A 20,728-nucleotide genomic window follows, 5' to 3' on the forward strand; every position below is an offset into this window, starting at 1 on the left:
AGGGCACATGCCTGGGATTGTGGGTTCGATCCCTAGGATCAGGTGTGTAGGAGGCGGCCTACTGATGTTCCTATCTCTCTATCCCTCTCACTTAAAAGATTCCTCTTTCTCTAAAGATCAATAAAAACATATTTTTAAAAAAATGATGGCCACATTTCAGTCTTTGCCTCTGGACTTTTACCAACATGACCCTAGGAGGCAGGTGGAGGAAACTCAGAGTCCCTTTTGCAGGCATGCCACACTCCTGCTCTTTAGGTCCAAGACTTTGCCCAGGACTCTGGCTTTTGTGCTCAGGGAAGAAACACACCCCTAATGGCCAGTAGCACTGTGGCGCACCTGCTTCAACATGCCAGGATAAGGCCAGGAGGGGAGGGTCTTGGGCTGGAGCTCAGCTGGGAGAGACCCTAGCAAAAGGGAACCCAGCACAATAAGCTGACAACTCACAGGAGCCGTCGGTCAGCAAGGACCTCAGAGAGTTCAATCCCTGACCGCACCCACACCAGCAAACGTGCATGCACACACCATATACATTCACACTTCCACACACAACATACCAGACGCTATACACACACAACATGCACATGTACACACCACATAGCAGATACCACATGTACTCATATGCTCACATATGTATCACACACCCCATACCCTCCCAGGCCCTCTTTACCTGGGCAGGTGCTCTGAGCAAGTGTCGTCTGCTCGCAGGCCTGGGACTCTGGTCCCTGTAGCTCATCCTGTTTTCCTCTTTCTTCGGCCTGGAATGGCTGGAGACTTGGAAAGTCTTTCCAGAGAAGAAAATAGAAAGGTGGATTTGTCGTGCAGCTGTGGCACTACCTGGGGAGGCATCTTAACAGATGCCAGGCTGTGATCCAAAGGCAGCTCTGAGCTCCCTTCTTGGGCAGCGACTCAGTCAATGTTTGTGGAGCAAATTAATTTGCAGGCAAAAAGATTCTGAAGCTATATGGAGTAAGCATGAGTCCTGGATCTGCCTGTCGACTTGCCTGTGAAGAAGTGACTGCCACCCTCATGGTGATTTCCACTTCTGTGGTGGGATTTCCACAGGCCCCAGGACCCCTTACAGATCCTGCATAAACACAGTCTGCACAGAGCCTGCTGGGCTGACAGGACAGGGAGCTGGCCACCCCGAGGCCCTGCATGCTCGTCCAGGTGGGAATGAAGACCCACACTTGACTGTACTGTGCCAGCTCTAGGTCCTGAAGGGGAAGGAGTGGGGCTGCTGTTGAAACCATACAAAGCCTTTTGTCCTGAAGGAGCAGGGTCTCAGGCATTATGGCAAATGGTTAACAACTTACACAGAAAGCCCAGATAGGGGGACTGGGAGGTGCTGCTGCCAATGCTGTGCTGTTGTCAGCCAAGCCCCAGCACCCCGTGCCTTGGTTTCCTCACACTCGCAGCATGTGGAGGAAGGACTAGAGAATGAGACACCTGGAGGTCCTGCACTAGTGCTCCTTCTCTACCTAACCTATGGAGGATGTGACCTCACCTGTGGGCGGGCTGCTGGCTTGCCAGCAGAGCCCAGGTGCTGTTCATAGCAGAGAAGGATGTTCCCACTGTGTCCTAGTCCCTGGTTGATGAGTGTGATCCCACACCCACAAAAAAATACACCTACATTTTTTCTGGGAAAAGTCATGGAGGAGGCAAAACATGCTCTACTGAGACAGAGCCTGGGGTTACAGAGGGCTGCAGAGAGAAGGCAGGGAGTGGCCCACCTCTGGCCAGCACCACCTACCACCCTACTCTGTCCACCCAGTGGTGGAATCATACTCACCCAAGTAGGAGACCTGGGTAGCACCCTTGCCCTGGAGGTCCTGCAGCTCGGGAACACATGGCTCGTTCTCCTCACCCTGGGAGAGGTCCTGCTGGGCTGCTGGGTCACCTGTTCACAGAAAAGGGGAGGACACACATTCCTCAGTGAACTGGAGGGACGCAGGCCAACCCATGGCAGTGACAGGGTGACACAGGGCTTCAGAGAAACTGAAAGGCTTGAGCAAGCAGAGAGGGCGGGGAGGGGCATACTAGTGGGGGAGCTATGGGCTTGGGGCAGCTGTTGGCCCATGAGATAGAAAGCCAGAACTTCAGAGGCCATAGGATCAGAATGACAGAAGAAAAGTGGGGGCACAGGAACCTGTTATGTTTGGTTTCGAATGCAAAACAGCCAGTAAGCCTAATTTACATGTGATAGTGGCAGGTGAGGATGCCTCTCCTAAGTGCCCTCAGTGTCGCTGTGTGCAGGTGACCTCATGTCAGGGATGGAGGGTGGTCGGCAAATTCAGATGTGGGCCCCCAGCTCCCTGGTCTCAGGAGAGGGTTGGAAGGGCGTCTTACTTGGAGGCAGCGAAACCCCACAGTCCTCTCCAATGATGAACTCCCCGTAGAAGCCAGTCTGGGCAGGGTCTAGAAGGGACCAGTCCTCTTCCGAGAAACAGAAGATCATGTCCTCGAAAGGAGAAACCCGTTTCTGAAACCGCAGAACAACAGGGACGCCTCAGTCCAAGGACAAGCTAGGGAAGGGTCGCTGCAAACAAGGGAAAGAGCTGGGGCTGAGGGCACACACCTCCACTGAGTGTGCACAGGAGAGAGCAGAAAGCTGCTCTCCAGCCCTCGCCTGGGATCCACCTCCTTCCTATCTGGTTTGGCCGAATGCAAACCATGGTGACTCTCTAGTGGCCAAGATTGTGGGCAGGGCACACAGTCCCATGCAGCTAATGAAGGCCGAGACACCAACAGGCTCAGCCCAGCAAATGCCACGCCATTTCTAGAGTTTATTTTGCACATATGCAGTGTTAGGTCTGGATCAGCCTAGTCACAGCAGCACTGATAATCACAGATACTATATTATCAATACATTTTGATCATAGATAATAAAGACTGAAGATGCTGTTTATAGCAGAGAAGAATGTTCCCACTGATGGGCTCTCTGCCCATCACCAGAGCATGGATTAACTCCAGGACAGTCTGGCAGGTTCAAGCAAACTCCCATTAGGAGCGAGGGTCCTCTCTGCATGACCAGAAAGCCCTCCAAGCTGTGTGTCACATGATCTAGACTACTCAACGACAAAATGTCCAGAAGTCTGGATCACCAGCAGTTTAGCAGTGGGACCTGGGGTAAGGCATGGCTGGGAGACTTCGCTTAAACTTGAATCACAGACCATGGTAATATGTCAAATTAATATTAATTAGTTAATTAAAAAATCTTTCTATGGAGAGCTTTTTTTTAATTGAGAAACTTAAGACTTGGATACATCAAATAAAACCAATTTCTGGGGGTGGGGGGGGAAACTCACAACAGGGGAAAAAAAAAGTTAACACTGCCTGAGCTGTAGCAGAACCCAGAGAATACATTCTTTTAACTAAAAAATTCTAGGTGCTTCATAATTGACCTTTTGGTACTAAACGACCTATTAAATTTGCAATTTGTGGTTCTTAGTGTTGAGGTCCATAGGGCAAGCTAGGAAATCTTCAAACCTTGAGCTGAATTTCATGACGGGTTATTTGGCTTCTGAACCGTTTTTTCCTTGCCTAAGAGGTAGCAGCAGCAACAATGCCCACCTGGGCAGCTTCTTTCTTGGCATGATGAGCCTGTAGAACTGCCACAGCTTCATCCACCTCAGAGCAGAGAGACTTGGGGGGCTCCAGGATGTGCAGCAGCTCAGAGTTGTTGATCATTCCCATCATCTTTCCAGCCAGGTTCGAACGCATGGTTTGGATGAGAATGAACAAACGTTCACCCAGCATCTGCTTCTGCTCCTGGGGGGGTGGTGGTGGTGGGGTGCTGCGGCCAACATGGAGGTGGTCAGGGGCTCCTGCCCCTGCACATGGGCCACAGGCTGAGGTGCCTGCAGAGGTGGTATGGCAGGGAGAGGGCTGCAGACACTGGAGGCATACTTGTAAGGTGCAACAGCCCGAGGAGCAGCTGCAGCCACAGCGGTGCGAGGTGCTAAGTTCTGCACAGCTGTGGGAACACCTCCAGACCGGCAGCTGTCAGTCAGCCCTTGCTGGGTGGCACCAGCCCCACCAAAGTCCATAGCCAAGCGGTCTGGGCACTCAGACCCGACTCTCTGAGTAGTAGTAGGGAGGCCACGAGCGGCCGAATCATTACCAGTTGGAGCCAGATGGCGAAGAGTTGGACGAGGCTCAGACTGGTGTAGAGCACTTGGCATTCCTTGGAAGCCTTGCTGCCAGCATGGACTAGGTCACATCTGTGCTAACTGGTTAGGTGTGTAATATGGAGGCCTTCTCTGAGCCTGTGGAACTGCTGGCACGAAGTAGCCACCAGCTGCAGGCTGGGACTGATTTAAGATGGCATTGGCAGGGAGTGCTCTCATTCCGGCCACCCTCCGCATATACAGTGGCTTGGAACCCATGATGCATCCATTCATCACAGTGACTGCTTTGGCGGCCTCTTCAGGAGATGAGAAGCCAACAAAGCCAAACCCCTTGCTTCTCCCATCCTCCAGCATTACCTTAGAGCTGGTGATGGATCCGAAAGGAGAAAAATTTCCATAACTTCTCATCGGCAATGGTGTTATCCAAGTTCTTCATGTAGAGATTCACCCCTGATATCGACTAATTCTCTCTTGCTTCAGCTGTTCAAATTTCTGTTTTAACTTGGCCTGCCATTCCACTTTTTTCTGTGCACAGCCTACAAAAATGACTTTCCCACTGATTTCTTTTCCATTCATCTCTTCACACCCATATTGGCATCCTCGTGTGTGTATGCTTTTTAAATATATTTTTATTGACTTCAGAGAGGAAGGGGAGAGGAGAGAGAGAAACATTAATGATGAAAAAGAATCATTGATCAGCTGCCTCCTGCGCCCACTGGGGATTGAGCCTGCAACCTGAGCATGTGCCCTTTACCGGAATCAAACCTGGACCCTTTAGTCCGTAGGCTGACACTCTATCCACTGAACCAAACCAGCTAGAGCTATCCTCATGTTTTTTAACTCACAAAGCCAAAGTCTTTGGATTTCCCATCACCTTGACACTTAAGGTCTTACCAAACTGGCTGAACAGCTCTTTCAGAATCATCCACCTCTTCCCCAAAGCTTTTGATATACATATTAGTCAACTCCTTGGCTTTGGCCCCTAGCTCGGCTTCCCATTCTTTTTGAGACTTGAATCTGCCCACAAACACTTTGTGGTCATTGAGGAGCATGCCGTTCATCTTCTCGATGGCCTTCTCTGCAGCCTCTTGGGTCTCGAAGAGAACGAAGGCATAACCCTTAGAGCCGTTCTTGTCACACACCACCTTGCAGGTCAGAATGCTCCCCAAAGCAGAAAAAGTATCATGAAGTGCCTTGTTATCTATAGATTTTTCCAGGTTCTTGATGAAGACGTTTCCCACACCAGCTTTTCTCAAAGAGGGATCCCTTTGAGATCACATGATTCGGATTGGCTTTCCCTTAATCACATCAAAGTTCACAGTATCCAAGGCCCGCTCAGCGCCAGCCAGCTGCTGGAAGTTGGCGAAGGCATAACTCAGCGAGCAGCAGGTGATCCCATTGTGGCAGACCCGGGTGGAAGCCAGGCCCCACAGGGCTGAACTCTGCCCCCCCCCACACTGACCTCCCCCCGACCTCCCCTACCCCCTGGCACTTGTCCTTGTCCCCTCGAACCTAAGTGTCTTGCGTCTGTTGGTTGTGCTTATATGCATGCATACAAGTCCTTTGGTTGATCTCTTACCCCCACCCCCCCCAGCCCTCCCCTACCTTCCCGCTGTAGCTTGACAGTCTGTTCGATGCTTCTTTGCCTGTCTATTTTTGTTCAACAATCTGTAATGTTCTTTATTATCCACAAATGAGTGAGATCACGTGGGCTTAACTTTTCATACAGCATGGCCTCAGTGACATCCCCGTGCAAGTTACCCACATACAGGGAGGCCATGGGGTAGCTGCTGGTGGCAGCATCCATCTCCCCAGCCCCCAGGACCCCAAGCCCTGCCAGGACTTCTTACAGGGCTCACAAAGGATAAAAGGGGTTCTTCCCCAAGCAGCGCGCAACTGGCTCACAGGTGGCAGAGCAGGAGGGACCCAGAAGTTTGGGGTGGCTCCCTCGAGACTACAGGACCGCAGACAAAAGGCTCTCAAAAACAATATGGCTCTCCCTGGGAGCTTGTAATTTTCAGCTCCAAATTTCCAAAATAAATGTATTAAAATGGGGACTTTCCTCCAAATTACAAAAATTCTTAAAGGGCCAGCCGAACGGTGCCCACGCAGCCTCTGGGATACGTGTTTCTCTTTAAATATAGGCCCCGGGCTGCTGACACTATAAGATTTACAGCTGCAAAATATTTGTCAGTTTGCAAGCCTGGGGGGCCGAGCGCGCAGCTGCCTTCACACGGGCTGCCATGGGCAGCGCGGACACATGGTGCTCAGGGAGGACAGTGTGGGGCTGCCACGAGGCTGGGGCGTGGACACGCGTGGCTCACCACTGACGCCCAGGTGCAGTGGAGGCGGCAGGCAGGCCAGAAGCGTGCAAAAGTGACTTCCCTGTAGGTTCGAAGAGGATTCACTTTTTCTTTCTCTCTTTTTTTTCCTTTTCCAGATTTTAAAGCGTTTTCGAGGTTTTTTTGGTTTTGTTTTTTTAATTTTTTCTTTTTTTCTTCAGGCTACTGAGCCCAAAAGCAGCAGAGACTGTGGCAACCCAGGGCGGAGAGCTTAAAATATATTTTTATTTATTTCAGAGAGGAAGGAAGAGGGAGAGAGAGGTAGAAACATCAATGATGAGAGAGAATCATCGATCAGCTACCCCCTGCATGTCACCTACTGGGGATCGAGCCCACAACCTGGGCATTTGCCCTTGACCAGAACCGAATCTGGGACCCTTCAGTCCCACAGGCCAATGCTCTATCCATTGAGCCAAACCAGCTAGGGCAAATTAATTTTAATTTTAAAAATGGTGACATATCCATATTATATGAGAAGGCCATAAAAATAAAGAAGTCCTTTACAAAATGGAAATAGATATTTGCCCATTGAAGCATGAAGTTATTTGGGTCTCAAACTTCCTATAAATATTAATATGACAATAAATTGATAACAATAAATGTCACTAAAAAATTATTCACTTTGTTTGAAATAATCTGGAACCTTGATTATTTCAAAGAACAGGGGAGAACATGGAGAACTCCTGGTCTAGCTGACATTTCTGTTCATACTGTCTAATCCCAGAAGAGCAAACACACAGCATATCTCCACTAAGTATGTCACACTGTACGTGTATATATGGTTGCAGGAACTGCCTGCATGTACATTCACTCGATATTGGCAGGTGTGAATGAAGCAAAATTATACCTATTTTTTTTTGTCAGATTGACAAAAAATGTGTTCCATGAAATGAGAAAGGCTAAAAATTGTGGCTCTAGGTCAGTGGTTCTCAACCTTCCTAATACTGCGACCCTTTAATACAGTTCTTCATGTTGCGGTGACCCCCAATTTCATTGTTACAAATTGAACAAAATTAAAGCATAGTGATTAATCACAAAAACAATATGTAATTATATATGTGTTTTCCAATGGTCTTAGGTGACTCCTGTGAAAGGGTCGTTCAACCACCAAAGAGGTCGTGACCCACAGGTTGAGAACCGCTGCTCTAGATGATCACCAGTTACCTGGATGGTTGCTCTGGGGCTAGGATCAGGTGTGTGTGGGGGGAACAGGCTGGGAAAGGACAGTTTTCAACGAATATCCTTTGGATTCTTCCTCCCCTACGTACATAGTTGTTTTCACATTAACCCAGAGACAGCAGAGAGTAGAACAATGAGCATAAAGGGCCCAGAGCCCTTCAACTAGATTTACTAAGTTAACATCTTGCCTATCTGTCACATTTGCCCTGTCTCTCATATATGATGGGTGGGCATGTTCCCTCATCCCCTGGGTCACTGGGGACTTAAGGCATTACGATACGTTGCTCCAATTAAGTGCCTGCATGAATCTTCTAAGAAAAAGGTTATTCTTCCACATCAGCACAATTTCTATGGCACTGTGACTCTGCACCCAGAGGATTTGTGGCAATGCCTGGAGACACTGTCACTACTGGGATGGGTACTACAGACATCACAGGGATGGAGGCCAGGGACGCTGCTCAACACCCCACAGTGCCCAGGACAGCTCCACGTGACAAAGAACTGTCAACCAAAATGTCAATAAAGCCGTGGTCTAGAAACTGCTCTATAACATCAGAAAAATTTAACATGGGTTCAACAACAACATTTAGTATCTTTTGAACTATGAAATAGTGTTACTTTATCAAGGTAAAGAATTATGAAGACTTCCAAAGGTGACCACGACAAGAAGTCAAGATTGGAAATTGCTGGGTCAAAGCTTTCTAATGGGCCCTAGAAATCTTGTTAAATGTGTCTTTAAATGTCAATCATCAGGTATACAAGTGAAATCCAACAGTCTTATGTTTACATTAGAGGCCTAGTGCACGAATTCGTGCACAAGTGGGGTCCCTTGGCCTGGCCGGCGATCGGGGCCGCCAGCCAGGGAGGGGCTGCAGGAGGGCTCCAGGGTATGTCTGGCCCGTCTCACTCGGTCCCGATCGGCTGGACCCCAGCAGCAAGCTAACCTACCGGTTGAAGTGTCTGCCCCCTGGTGGTCAGTGCGCATCATAGCAACTGGTGGAACGGTCAGACGAATGGTCGGACACTTAGATTATGTTTTTATTATATAGGATGAAAATAGTCATGGGCTTACAAACACTTGTTTTGTTTTGCCCAAGCCCATCAGGAAAAAGATGAGATTAAGTGTAATATTCCCATGGGTCCTTGGAGAAATTTCTGGACAATTGGGGAGAAAGTAACAGAAGTACACCCTGTGACTCATTAATTCCATTTCCAGGACATTTTCCTAAAGAAATCATGAGGATGAATGCAAAAGTGTGTGCAAAAGAATGTAGAAGATAATGTTTGGTAGAATCGAGGTTTTTTCTTTATGCCTTTTTCTGGTGTCTGAAGATTTATCCTAGGCATGGAACATTTAAGTTTCATTAAATGTTGAAACAAAATACCCATGCACCCACCTCTAAGATACAAACAATGTAGACAGGCTGCAGTCTTTGCTTCAGGTTTTCCTTGAAAGGTGTGGTGTGTAGGTCACAGACTGCACTGGGTTAAACTCTGAGCTTTTCCTGCCCCCAGTGCCACCTGCAGACCTCCCCAGAGGGAGGTTGCCATCTGGGTTTGGTGTAAATATTAGTGCATGCCTTTTAAACTCTAACTGCATCTCAATATAACTTGAAATGATGTCACAGCACTGTTTTGTATGGTTTTAAATGTTGAACTTGACTCACATTCCCATTCTGTTTAAGACTTATTCATGTGCATACATGTTGGTCTAGTTCAGTGGTCGGCAAACTGTGGCTCACGAGCCACATGTGGCTCTTTGGCCCCTTAAGTGTGGCTCTTCCACAAAATACCACATGCAGGTGCACACGTACAGTGCGAAGTTGACTTAAAACTTTAAGTAAAGTTTATTAAGTTAATTTTAGGGAACATTGTGGAGTGAAAGAAGATGTACTGTCGAGGACTGAGAAAGGTGTGTTGTGATGGTGTGGCCATGCAGAGAGGATGAACGAAAGGAGACAGACGAAACAAGTATACAAGACCAGTGTGGATGGGAGTGTTGGAAGGGGTCGACCTCAGCGAACGTACCTCAATCAGATTGAGGACGTTTTTAGCAAAGGCCAGCTTAGGAGTACCCTGATTAAGTTAATAACAATGTACCTACCTATATAGTTTAAGTTTAAAAAATGTGGCTCTCAAAAGGAATTTCAATTGTTGTACTGTTGATATTTGGCTCTGTTGACTAATGAATTTGCTGACCACTGGTCTAGTTCATTGACTTAAACTAATGTGTAGAATTTCAGAGTGCAGTGATTTCACCCATTCTTTTATCAATGTTTAGGTTTTTCCCAGGACAGATGCTCCTCAGCCAAGATGCGGTTGCATCCTGATAATCTCATTGTAAATTGAAAATATCCTAAGTCGAAAATGCGTGAAATATCAAACTGTGATCACTTGGCTGTCAGGACCTGCGCTCACTGCCCTTCCCAGCACCATGAGAGGGCATCCTTCTGCATTTGGCCAGCCCATGAAAACACCTAATTTCAAAATCCGAAACACCATTTTTATTATATCTATCACTCTCCTACCACAGTAAAGTTGAGCCATTCTAAGTTGGGACCGGCTATACTTTGCTATTACAAGCAACAGTTCAGTGAACTCTCTTTTCTGTCTCCCAGCCCATGTGTAAGTGTTTCTAAGTAGGAGAGTTGCTAGACCGCGGGGAAACACGTCTTCACTGAAGTGACACACCGCCCCATGGCTCTTCAAGGGGAGGCACCAGCCAGTACTGGGGCTGTCAAAGGTCTATGGTTTTGGCTCCTTGGTGGGAATCAACTTTTATATTAAAAATTCTAAATGTGTTATAATTACTTAACAGTGGTATAACTAATCAGTAACATTAGTGGTATAGAACAAACTTCAACAAAATGTTTAACAAATTGGTATAGTGAGCCTGGCTGGCATTACTCAGTGGTTGAGTGTCAACTTATGAACCAGGAGGTCACGGTTTGATTCCCGATCAGGGCACATGCTGGGGTTATGGACTTGATCCTCAGTATGGGGCATGCAGGAGGCAGCTCACCAATGATTCTCTCTCATCATTGATGTTTCTATCTCTCCCTTCTTATCTGAAATCAATAAAATATATTATAATAAAAAACCCCCCACAAAAACAGACCATTTACAGTAGCATTAAAAAAACCATGGAATTCTTTTTTGTTGCTGTTTAAATATATTTTTATTTAAATGCCTCCTACTGGGGATTGAACCCGCAACCTGGGCATGTGCTCTTGACCAGAATTGAACTTGGGGCCCTTTAGTCCATAGGCCAACGCTCTATCTACTGAGCAAAAACAGGCCAGGGCAAAAACCATGGAATCCTTAAGGAAAACGTGTACATAATGTGTCCCACTTGAACAAAAAGAAATGAAGGATTTAACAAGATGTCAATTTGGCCCACAACACCCTATAGGTTCAGTGCAATCCCAAGCAAAAACTTCAGGAAGATTCTAAAATTTATATAGACGTGCAAAGCACTTAGAAGCAGCCAAAAGAATTTTGAAAACTGGAGGACGCACAGTACCCAATGGCAAAACTTACTATACCACTAACATTACAGTAATAATGACATAAAGGATCAAAACAAAGCTCAACTGAGGTTGAGCCCAAATGTTCAGACATATGTGGACAACTGATTTTTGACAAGGGTGCCAAGGAATTCAACAGGGGAAAGGAAAATCTTTTCAGTGAGTGGAGATAAACAATTAAATATCAAGGGGGAAGAGCAAGGATCTGAAACCAAAATTATTATATCCAGCAAGCCTATCATTCAAAATAGATGGTGAAATAAAGAGCTTCCAAGACAAAAAAAGGCTGAAAGAATTTATCACCACCAAAACAGCGCTACAAGCAATGCTAGAGAGACTGCTGTAATGACAAGAAATAGAGAGAGGAATGTAGGCATAAAGAATTAAAATGGCAATAAATAAGTACCTAACAATAATAATCTCAACTGTAAATGGAATAAATGCTGCAATCAAAAGACATAGGGTAGCTGAATAGATTAAAACACATGACCCAACTATATGATCTCTATATAAGAGATCCACCTTAGAACAAGTCTCACACAGGATGAGAGTGAAGGGATGGAAAAAATTTTTCCATACAAATAGAAATGGAAAAAAAAAAAAAAAAAGCTGTGGTAGCAATACCCATAATATCTGACAAAACAGACTTCAAAATAAGGCCATCAAAAGAGACAACAAAAGTCACTACATAATACTAAAGGGATTGATCCAGCAAGAGGATATAACTCTGGTAAACATATATACACCCAATATAGGAGCACTTAAATATATTTAAAAAAACTTCTGGAGGACTTTAAAGGAGAGACTGACAGCAATATATCCATAGTAGGGGATTTTAACACACCACTGACTTCACTGGATAAATATTTCAGACAAAAAATTAACAAGGAAACAGTGACACTAAAGGACACACTGGATCACATGGATTTAACTGACATTTATAGAACATTTCACCCCAAAGATGCTGAATATACATTCTTCTCAAGTACACATGGGTCATTTACAAATATAGAACACATTTTAGGACACAAAACAAGTCTCTATAAGTTCAAGAAGACTGAAATCACACCAAACATTTTTTTTCAGAACACAGTGGAATGAAATGAGAAATCAATTACAGTAAAAACACCCCAAAACATTAAAACACATGGAGGCTTAATAGCATGATATTAAACAACTAGAGGCTCAGTGCACAAAATTCGTGCACTGGGGGTTGGGGGGGGGGGCAGTCCCTCAGCCCATCCTGCGCCCTCGTGCAGTCCAGAACCCCTTGGGAGATGTCCAACTGCCTAAACTGGCAGGAGGCCAGGGAGGAGCCCGAATCGCTTGCACTCATCCTGGCCTGCTGTGCCTGCTGCCACGGCGTCGGGAGAGGCTCCTGACCTTGTGGCAGCTGCGCTTGCCAGCCACAAGCCCGGCTTCTGGCTGAGTGGCACCCCCGCTGTGGGAGTGCACTGACCACCAGGGGGCAGCTCTTGCGTTGAGCATCTACCCCCTGGTGGTCAGTGCACATCATAGCGACTGGTTGTTCCGCCGTAACACTCGCTTAGGCTTTTATTATATAGGCTAGAGGCCTGGTGCATGAATTCGTGCACCAATGGGGTCCCTTGGCCTGGCCTGCGCCATCAGGCTGAAACCCACTCTCTGACATCCCCCAAGGGGTCCTGGACTACGAGAGAGTGCAGACCAGGCTGAGGGACTCCACCAGTGCATGATTGGGGCTGGGGAGGGATGCGGGAGGTTTGCCAGCCGGCAAGGGGCAGAGGGAGGGCTCCAGGGCATGTTCGGCCTGTCTCATTCAGTCCTGATGGGCCGGGCCCTGGCAGCAAGCTAACCTACCAGTCAAGTGTCTCACCCTGGTGGTCAGTGCACATGATAGCGAGCGGTTCAGCAGCTGTAGAATATCATTAGCATATTATGCTTTGATTGGTTGAACAGCCCACTGGTCAACTGGACACTTAGCATATTAGGCTTTTATTATATAGAATGAAACAGATACCAATGAGATCAGGAAAAAAATAAAAAACTTCCTGGAAACAATGAAAATGAACACACAACAACACAACATCTGTAGGATTCAGCAAAAGCAGTCCTGAGAGGGAAGTTCATAGAACTACAGGCCTACCTCAAAAAACAAGAAAAATTAATAATAAACTATTTAACCCTACAACTTAAAAAATTAGAAAGAGAACAACAAGTAAAGCCCAGAGTAAGTAGAAGGAAGGAAATAATAAAGATTAGAGTAGAAATAAATGACACAGAGACTAAAAAACAATACAAAAAATCAATGGAAGCAAGAGCAGGTTCTTTGAAAGGATAAACAATATTGATAAACAGCCAGACCATCAAGAAAAAAAGAGAAAGGACCCAAATAAATAAAATAAAAAAGGAAAACAGTGAACAACTGACACCACAGAAATACAAAGGATTATAAGAAAACACTATGGACAACAACATGTGTACAAGCTGGACAATGTGGATGAAATAGACAAATTCCTAGAAAAATATAATCTCCTGAAACTGAATCAGGAAGAATCAGAAAACCTGAATAGGCCAATAACAACTGATGAAATAGAAGCAGTAATCAAAAAATTCCTAGCAAAGAAAATCCCTGGTCCAGATGGCTTCACGGGGAAGTTTTACCAAACAGTCAAAGAAGAACTAACACCTATCCTCCCAAACTATTCCAAAAAATCCAAGAGGAAGGAACACTTCCAAGTTCTTCTTATGAGGCCAGCATGATCCTAATTCCAAAACCAGATAATGACACTACAAAGAAAGAGAATTACAGGCTAATAACCCTGATGAACGTAGACACTAATATCCTCAACAAAATATTAGCAAATCTGATCCAGCAATATATTAAAAAGATAATACACCAAAACCAAATGGGATTTACTCCAGGGATGCAAGGCTGGTACAATTTTCACAAATAATAAACCTGATACATCACATAAACAAACTGAAAGACAAAAATCACATGATCATATCAATAGATGCAGAAAAAGCATCCAAAAAAATACAACACCCACTTTTGATAAAAACTCTCAGCAAAGTGGGAATAGAGGAAGCATATCTCAACATAATAAAGGACATATATGACAAGCCTACAGCAAACATCATACTCAATGGCAAAACCTAGAACCATTCCCAAAAACAGGAACAAGACAGGGATGTCCACTTTCACCACTCTTATTCAACACCGTACTAAAAGTCTTAGCCACAGTGATCAGACAAGAAGAAGAAATAAAAGGCAACCAAGTTGGAAAGGAGGAATTATTTGCAGATGATGTGACATTATACATAGAAAACCCTAAAGGCTCCACAAAAACCCCTCTCTAGATTTAATAAATAAATTTGGCAATGTACCAGGATACAAAATCAACACCCCAAAATTGATGTTTTTTTTTTAATACACCAAAAATTAATTCTTAGAAAGAGAAACTAAACAAACAATCCCATTTACCACTGCAGCAAAAAAAATGAGATTATTAGGGATAAACTTAACCAAGGAGGTGAAAGACTTGTACTCGAAAAACTACAGGACGTTGGAAAAATAGATAGAGGAAGATATAAAAAGTTGAAGAATATACCGTGTTCATGGGTTGGTAGAAGTAACATCATTAAAATGTCCATACTACCAAAGGCAATCTACAGATTCAATGCAATTCCTATTATAATACCAACAGCGTATTTCACAGATCTACAACAAATACTCCAAAAATTTATATAGAACCAAAATAGGCCCCGAATAGCCACAGCAATCTTGAGAAACACGAACGAAATGGAAAGAATCACAATACCAGATATGAAGTTATACTACAAAGTCAGCATAATCATAACAGCCTAGTACTGGCACAAGAACAGGCATATAGATCAATGGAACAGAACAGCGACTCCAGAAATCGACCCAAGCCATTATGCTCAATTAATATTTGACAAAGGAGGCAAGAACATACCATGAAGTCAAGACAGTCTCTTTAATAAATGTGTTCGGAAAATTGGACAGATACATGCAAAAAATGAAACTAGACCAGCAACTTACACCATACACAATAATAAACTCAAAATGGATAAAACACTTAAATGTAAGTTGTGAAACCATAAAAATCCTAGAAGAAACCAAAGGCAGCAAAATCTCAGACATTCCTTGTAGGAATATGGTTACAGATACATCTCTTAGGGCAAAGGTAACTAAGGAGAAAATAAACAAATGGGACTATATCAACATAAGAAGCTTCTGCACAGCAAAAGAACCCATCAACAAAATAAAAAGGAAGCCCAGTATATGGGAGAACATATTTGGCAATGATACATCTGATAAAAGGTTAATATCCAAAATATATAAGGAACTCATACAACAACCCAATCAAAAAATGTGGCAAAGGACCTAAATCAGTGATGGCAAACCTTTTGAGCTCGGCGTGTCAGCATTTTGAAAAACCCTAACTTAACTCTGGTGCCGTGTCACATATAGAAACATTTTTATATTTGCAACCATAGTAAAACAAAGACTTATATTTTTGATATTTATATTATATATTTAAATGCCATTTAACAAAGAAAAATCAATCAAAAAAATGAGTTCGCGTGTCACCTCTGACACGCATGTCATACGTTTGCCATCACTGACCTAGATACTTTTCGAAAGAGGGCACACAGATGGCCAAGAGACATATGAAAAATGCTCAAAGTTACTGATCATCAGAGAGATGCAAATTAAAATGACAATGAGGTATCATCTCACACCTGTCAGAATGTCTATCATCAACAAATCAACAAGTGCTGGCGAGGATGTGGTGAAAAGGGAACCCTAGTACACTGCTGGTGGGAATGCAGACTGATGCAGCCATTATGGAAAACAGTATGGCGTTTCCTCAAAAAATTAAATATGGCACTGCCATTTGACCCAGTGATCCCACTTTCAGAAAGAATGTATGCACCCCTATGTTCATAGCAACAGAATTTACAATAGCTAAGATCTGGAAACAGCCCAAGTGCCCATTAGTAGATGCGTGGATAAAAAAGCTGTGGTACATTTATACCATGGAATACTATGCAGCAGTAAAAAAGAACAATCTCTGCAGGGGGTGGAGGGTGGGCAAGAAAAGGAAAACCAAAGAACTTATATACTTTTATGCATAGCCCATGGACATGGGCCATAGGGTGGTGAAGACCTGGAAGGGTGGGTAGGGCCTGGGTGGAGCAGGGAGAAGGCGGAGAGAATGGAAGATATTTGTAATACTATCAACAATAAAATATATATTTTAAAAATTTAAATTAAATTAAATTAAAAACAAAAAAAGAAGGATCTCTTACCCTTTGAGACAGCATGGAGGGCCTGGAGAGTATTATGCTAAGTGAAATAAGCCAGTCAGAGAAAGGTAAGTATCACATGATCTCACTCATATGTGGAATCTAATGAACAAAATAAACTGACAAACAAAATAGATCCAGATAAGTAGAATCATGGAACAGAATGAGGAATCTCAGAGAGATGTTGGGGGAGTGTGGGTGAAGGGGAAGAGATCAACCAAAGAACCTGTATGCATATATTCGTAACTCATGGATACAGACAATAGGGTGGAGAAGGCCTGGGATGGGGGGAAGGGGTGGGTTAGAAGTGGCCATTGAGGGGGAAGGAAAAGGGACACAAGTAATACTTTCAACAATAAAGAATTTTTTAAAAACAAAAAGAATAATAAAGCTATAGAGAGACAGGAAAAAAACCTATAGATTATACTCAAATTTTATAAATGTCATATTAAAAATTACCTAGGAACCCTGCCCTGGTGCTCAGCGCTGTCAGGAGCCCTATGTGGCACACTACTTCGATGCCACCCCTGGAAGGACATGACTCAGCCCAGCATTCCCACCAAAACATGTGACTTGAACCTCAATAGGAATTAAATCTTATTAAGGTCTAGTCTTCACTCTTCAGAATTATGGATGCCATGACAAACATGGACACCCCAAGGAGGAAACACTGGAGCCAGGATAAAGAAATGAGAAGCACAACCCTGGTGTATGTTATTTAAATGTTAAATTTCCAGAATATGACACACACACTAGTAAGTCCCTACTTAACATTGAAGATAGGTTCTTGGAAACTGTGACTTTAAGCAAAACGATGTATAAGGAAACCAATTTGATCAGGGGCATTGGCATAAACTAGACCAAGTTCCTATGGCATATTTCTGGTCACAAAAAAATCACCAAATTTCTAAATGAAGACCCAAAATTCTTCTCATATCAAACACTGAAATAAATGTGAACTATACAGACATTTAAGAAAGATTAATAAGAACAATTAAGAACATGACTTTCCCACATGCTGACTCAGGGTCATGGTGGCCAGAGTGGAGCCTCTCTGGCAGGTTGGCCCTGGCAGGACCCACTATCCTGGACAGGATGGCCTTCTAGTTCTTCCATCACAGGGTACTTACACCCACACTCAAACTACAATGAGGTAGACACACCAATTGCCCTCATGCACATCTTTGGGACAAGGAAGGAAAATGGAGTCCCCAGAGAAAAACCATGCAGATGTGGGGAGAATGGGTGAACTCCATATGGAAATCGATTCTCCCTCTACATCAACGTTTTAATGGCTGATGTGGCTCAGCGGTTGAGCATTAACCTACATGACCCAGGAGGTTAAGGTTTGATTCCCAGTCAGGGCACATGCCCAGGGTTGTGGGCTCGATCCCCACTGTGGGGCGTGCAGGAGGCAGCCGATCAATGATTCTCTCTCATCATTGACCTTTCTCTCTCTCCCCCTAACTCTGAAATCAATAAAAATATATTTGAAAAAAAAAGGGTACTGAATGATACAACTTTATTCGAGAACCTGCTGTATTGTGGTTAGGTAAGCAACCATCCTAGCTTTTAGAAAATATGCTCCCATATGAATAGAGAGACACAGTCTCTAAAAATTCAGGAAAAAAATGTATGCAGAGGCAAGAGGTGAAACAGACAGGGAAGGGGAGAAAATGAATATACAGAAATTAAAGTGAAGGGCATTTGGAAATCTCTGTCCTATTCTTATAATCTCACCAAGTTTGAAATTAATTCCAAAAAAAAAGTTAAAATAAATAAATAGTATATTTCAAAAATTAAAAAAACAGTGAATAAAGAAAACAATGAAATATAGGAAAGAATACACATTCTGCCTCAGTTGGTCTGGGGTGCAGCCTGAAAAGCTGCATTTGAAGAGGACCCCAACTGGCTTTGCTGCTAGAAAGACGCAAGCGTTGCCCTAACTGGTTTGGCTCAGTGGATAGAGCGTCGGCCTGCGGACTGAAAGGTCCCAGGTTTGATTACAATCAAGGGCATGTATCTTGGTTGTAGGCACATCCTCGGTGGGGGGTGTGCAGGAGGCAGCTGATTGATGTTTCTCTCTCATCGATGTTTCTAACTCTCTATCCCTCTCCCTTCCTCTCTGTAAAAAAATCAATAAAATATATATTTTTTTTTAAAAAAAAAGGAAAGAGGCAAGCCTGGGGGAAGCCTGTCCCCTGGGACAAGTCCCTCAGTATGGAAGCCAGGGGCTTCCAGAAAATAATTTGATGTTGGTCTCAAAGGGGATCAAATACGCTACCCCAAAATGAGCAAGCTTGGAAAAAGACTGTTTTGAGCTGAAGTGAACAGAGAAACAAAGTCTGAATTTCCCTTTATGCAGGAATACCATTTCCCCTCCTCCCAGGAACGGCACAATAACTCTGGATTAGCAGACAGAAGTTTAGACTTTTATCAGTCCAAGGCAGCATAACGAACTACTAAATAAACCTTATCTTCCATAAGTGTCCACGTATATTTACCTGCCCACAACTTACTGCCCCTTGAAGCTCAAATTCCTTTTCCTTTGTCTTGTCATTTCTCCATGAAAATGGTATATAAGCTCTGACTGCTGTCTCGAGATTTTCATTTCATTTCTGTCAGGCACCCCATAGGCATATGAAATCAGTCTTTTTTCTCCTGTGAATCTCTCTTGTCAGTTTGCAGGGCCCCGGCCACTGAACCTAAGAAAGTAGAGAAAAAGAGTTTTTTCCCTCCCTGACAGTCCCTTAATGAGGAAAAGATGCTAACTGCCACCATCGATGAAATATGAGAGGAATCTGGTCTCTGGGACAGCACCGGGAGGTGTCTGGCTCTGCAGTTTCAAGAAAAAATTGGCAGCATATATTATCAAAAGAAATGTGGGTCTTGTTTCCCTTTGACCCTTGGTGGTGTCTGCGAAAACAGCGGGCAAGGATGTTCACAAACCATGGAAGCAAACCGGAGTGCCAGCACAGGTGAATGACCAGTGGCCTCCAGTTGCCAGCCGGACAATGCTGACACAGCCACTTATTGGACACCCAGGGAGCTTTTGAGTCATATGGGAAAGCTTCCATTTGGAGAGAAGCATAAAAACATGGTACAACGATCTACAGAGTGACCACAGAAAACCCAAATCCAGAAGAAAGTGCATCAAAACATTTCTTCTGAGGTAACTGGGGACGTGTAACGTACTTTCACTTTCTAAATCTTGCCAATTTTTCAAAATGGGAGAATGGATGGGGGAAATTCGGCTGCCTCCTCAGAGATGGGGCAGATGTGCTTTTCCCTGGTTCCTCCACTCAGGACAGCCCAAACCCTGACAGCCTAGGGCCCTGGGGTCCCGAGGATCCGCATGGTGTTGAGGACCCTGGTTTTCCTTATGCCTCAAATATCAAACTTGAAGCTGAAGGAGCTGGCAATCCAGAAATGCCAGCAGGCACAGATAAAAATAAAACCCAACAGAACTTATTCACTCAGCCACAGAATCAGGAAAGGGCAGCAGAGTCAGACAGACAAGAACTGCTCTACTTCCACCAAGCACCGCACAACAAACTGGGGAAGCCCAGGCCTCCCCCAAACCAGGCTGCAGTGAGGGGTCTCAGGAGGACCAATGGGGAGCCAGGACTTTTGTCCCTGCAGGCCAATGGCAGCCCCTTGCCACCCCCCCCCCCCCCCCACACACACACCATCGGTGAGCTCCTATCTCCACTCAGAAGCCCCCTTCAGAGACAATGAAGTCCACAGAGGAATCTCAAACTGGAGGGGAAAAAGACCAACAGATGTGAGCTGTTAAGAACCATCTGACAAGAGAAGAAGAAGCCTTGATAAAAATGCTTCAATGAACAATTACAAACATACTAAAAACAAATAAAAATCCTCGGCAAAGACATAGTCTCAGCAAAGAAAACAGAAGATAAGAAGAATAACAAAATGGAACTGCAGGAATTGAAACCACAACACAGGCATACCTGGGCTTACTGTGCTGCATGGACACTCCATTCTGTGCAGGATGGAGGCTCATGGCACCCCAACAAGCAGTCTACCGGCACCGATTTCCAACAGCATTTGTTCACTTTGTGTTTCTGTGTCACATTTTGGTAATTCTTGCAATAATTTAAACATTTTTATTACTATGTTTGTTATGGTAATCTGTGATAAGTGATCTTTGATGTTACTACCATTACTGCTTAGGGCATCACGGACTGCATCTACTAGTATATAAGAGGGTGAACAT

General features: G+C 44.4%; 1 protein-coding gene and 1 pseudogene across 7 annotated transcripts in view; both read right to left on the reverse strand.

The window, feature by feature from the left end:
• The window catches only part of ZNF496 (zinc finger protein 496), a 73,495-nt gene that overhangs the window by 15,918 nt on the left and 36,849 nt on the right, over positions 1–20,728 (reverse strand). For all 7 annotated transcript variants that reach the window (XM_059695832.1, XM_059695828.1, XM_059695829.1 and 4 more), the window contains 3 exons: positions 2,347–2,479; positions 1,790–1,897; positions 668–781 (listed from right to left, as the gene is read on the reverse strand). In XM_059695832.1, the coding sequence (XP_059551815.1) occupies positions 668–781; positions 1,790–1,897; positions 2,347–2,479 (355 nt within the window). The remainder of the gene's footprint in view (positions 1–667; positions 782–1,789; positions 1,898–2,346; positions 2,480–20,728) is intronic.
• LOC132234649 (polyadenylate-binding protein 4-like) lies at positions 3,295–9,415 on the reverse strand (annotated as a pseudogene).

Source organism: Myotis daubentonii, chromosome 5, assembly GCF_963259705.1.
Source record: "Myotis daubentonii chromosome 5, mMyoDau2.1, whole genome shotgun sequence".
Taxonomy (NCBI): Eukaryota; Metazoa; Chordata; class Mammalia; order Chiroptera; family Vespertilionidae; genus Myotis; species Myotis daubentonii.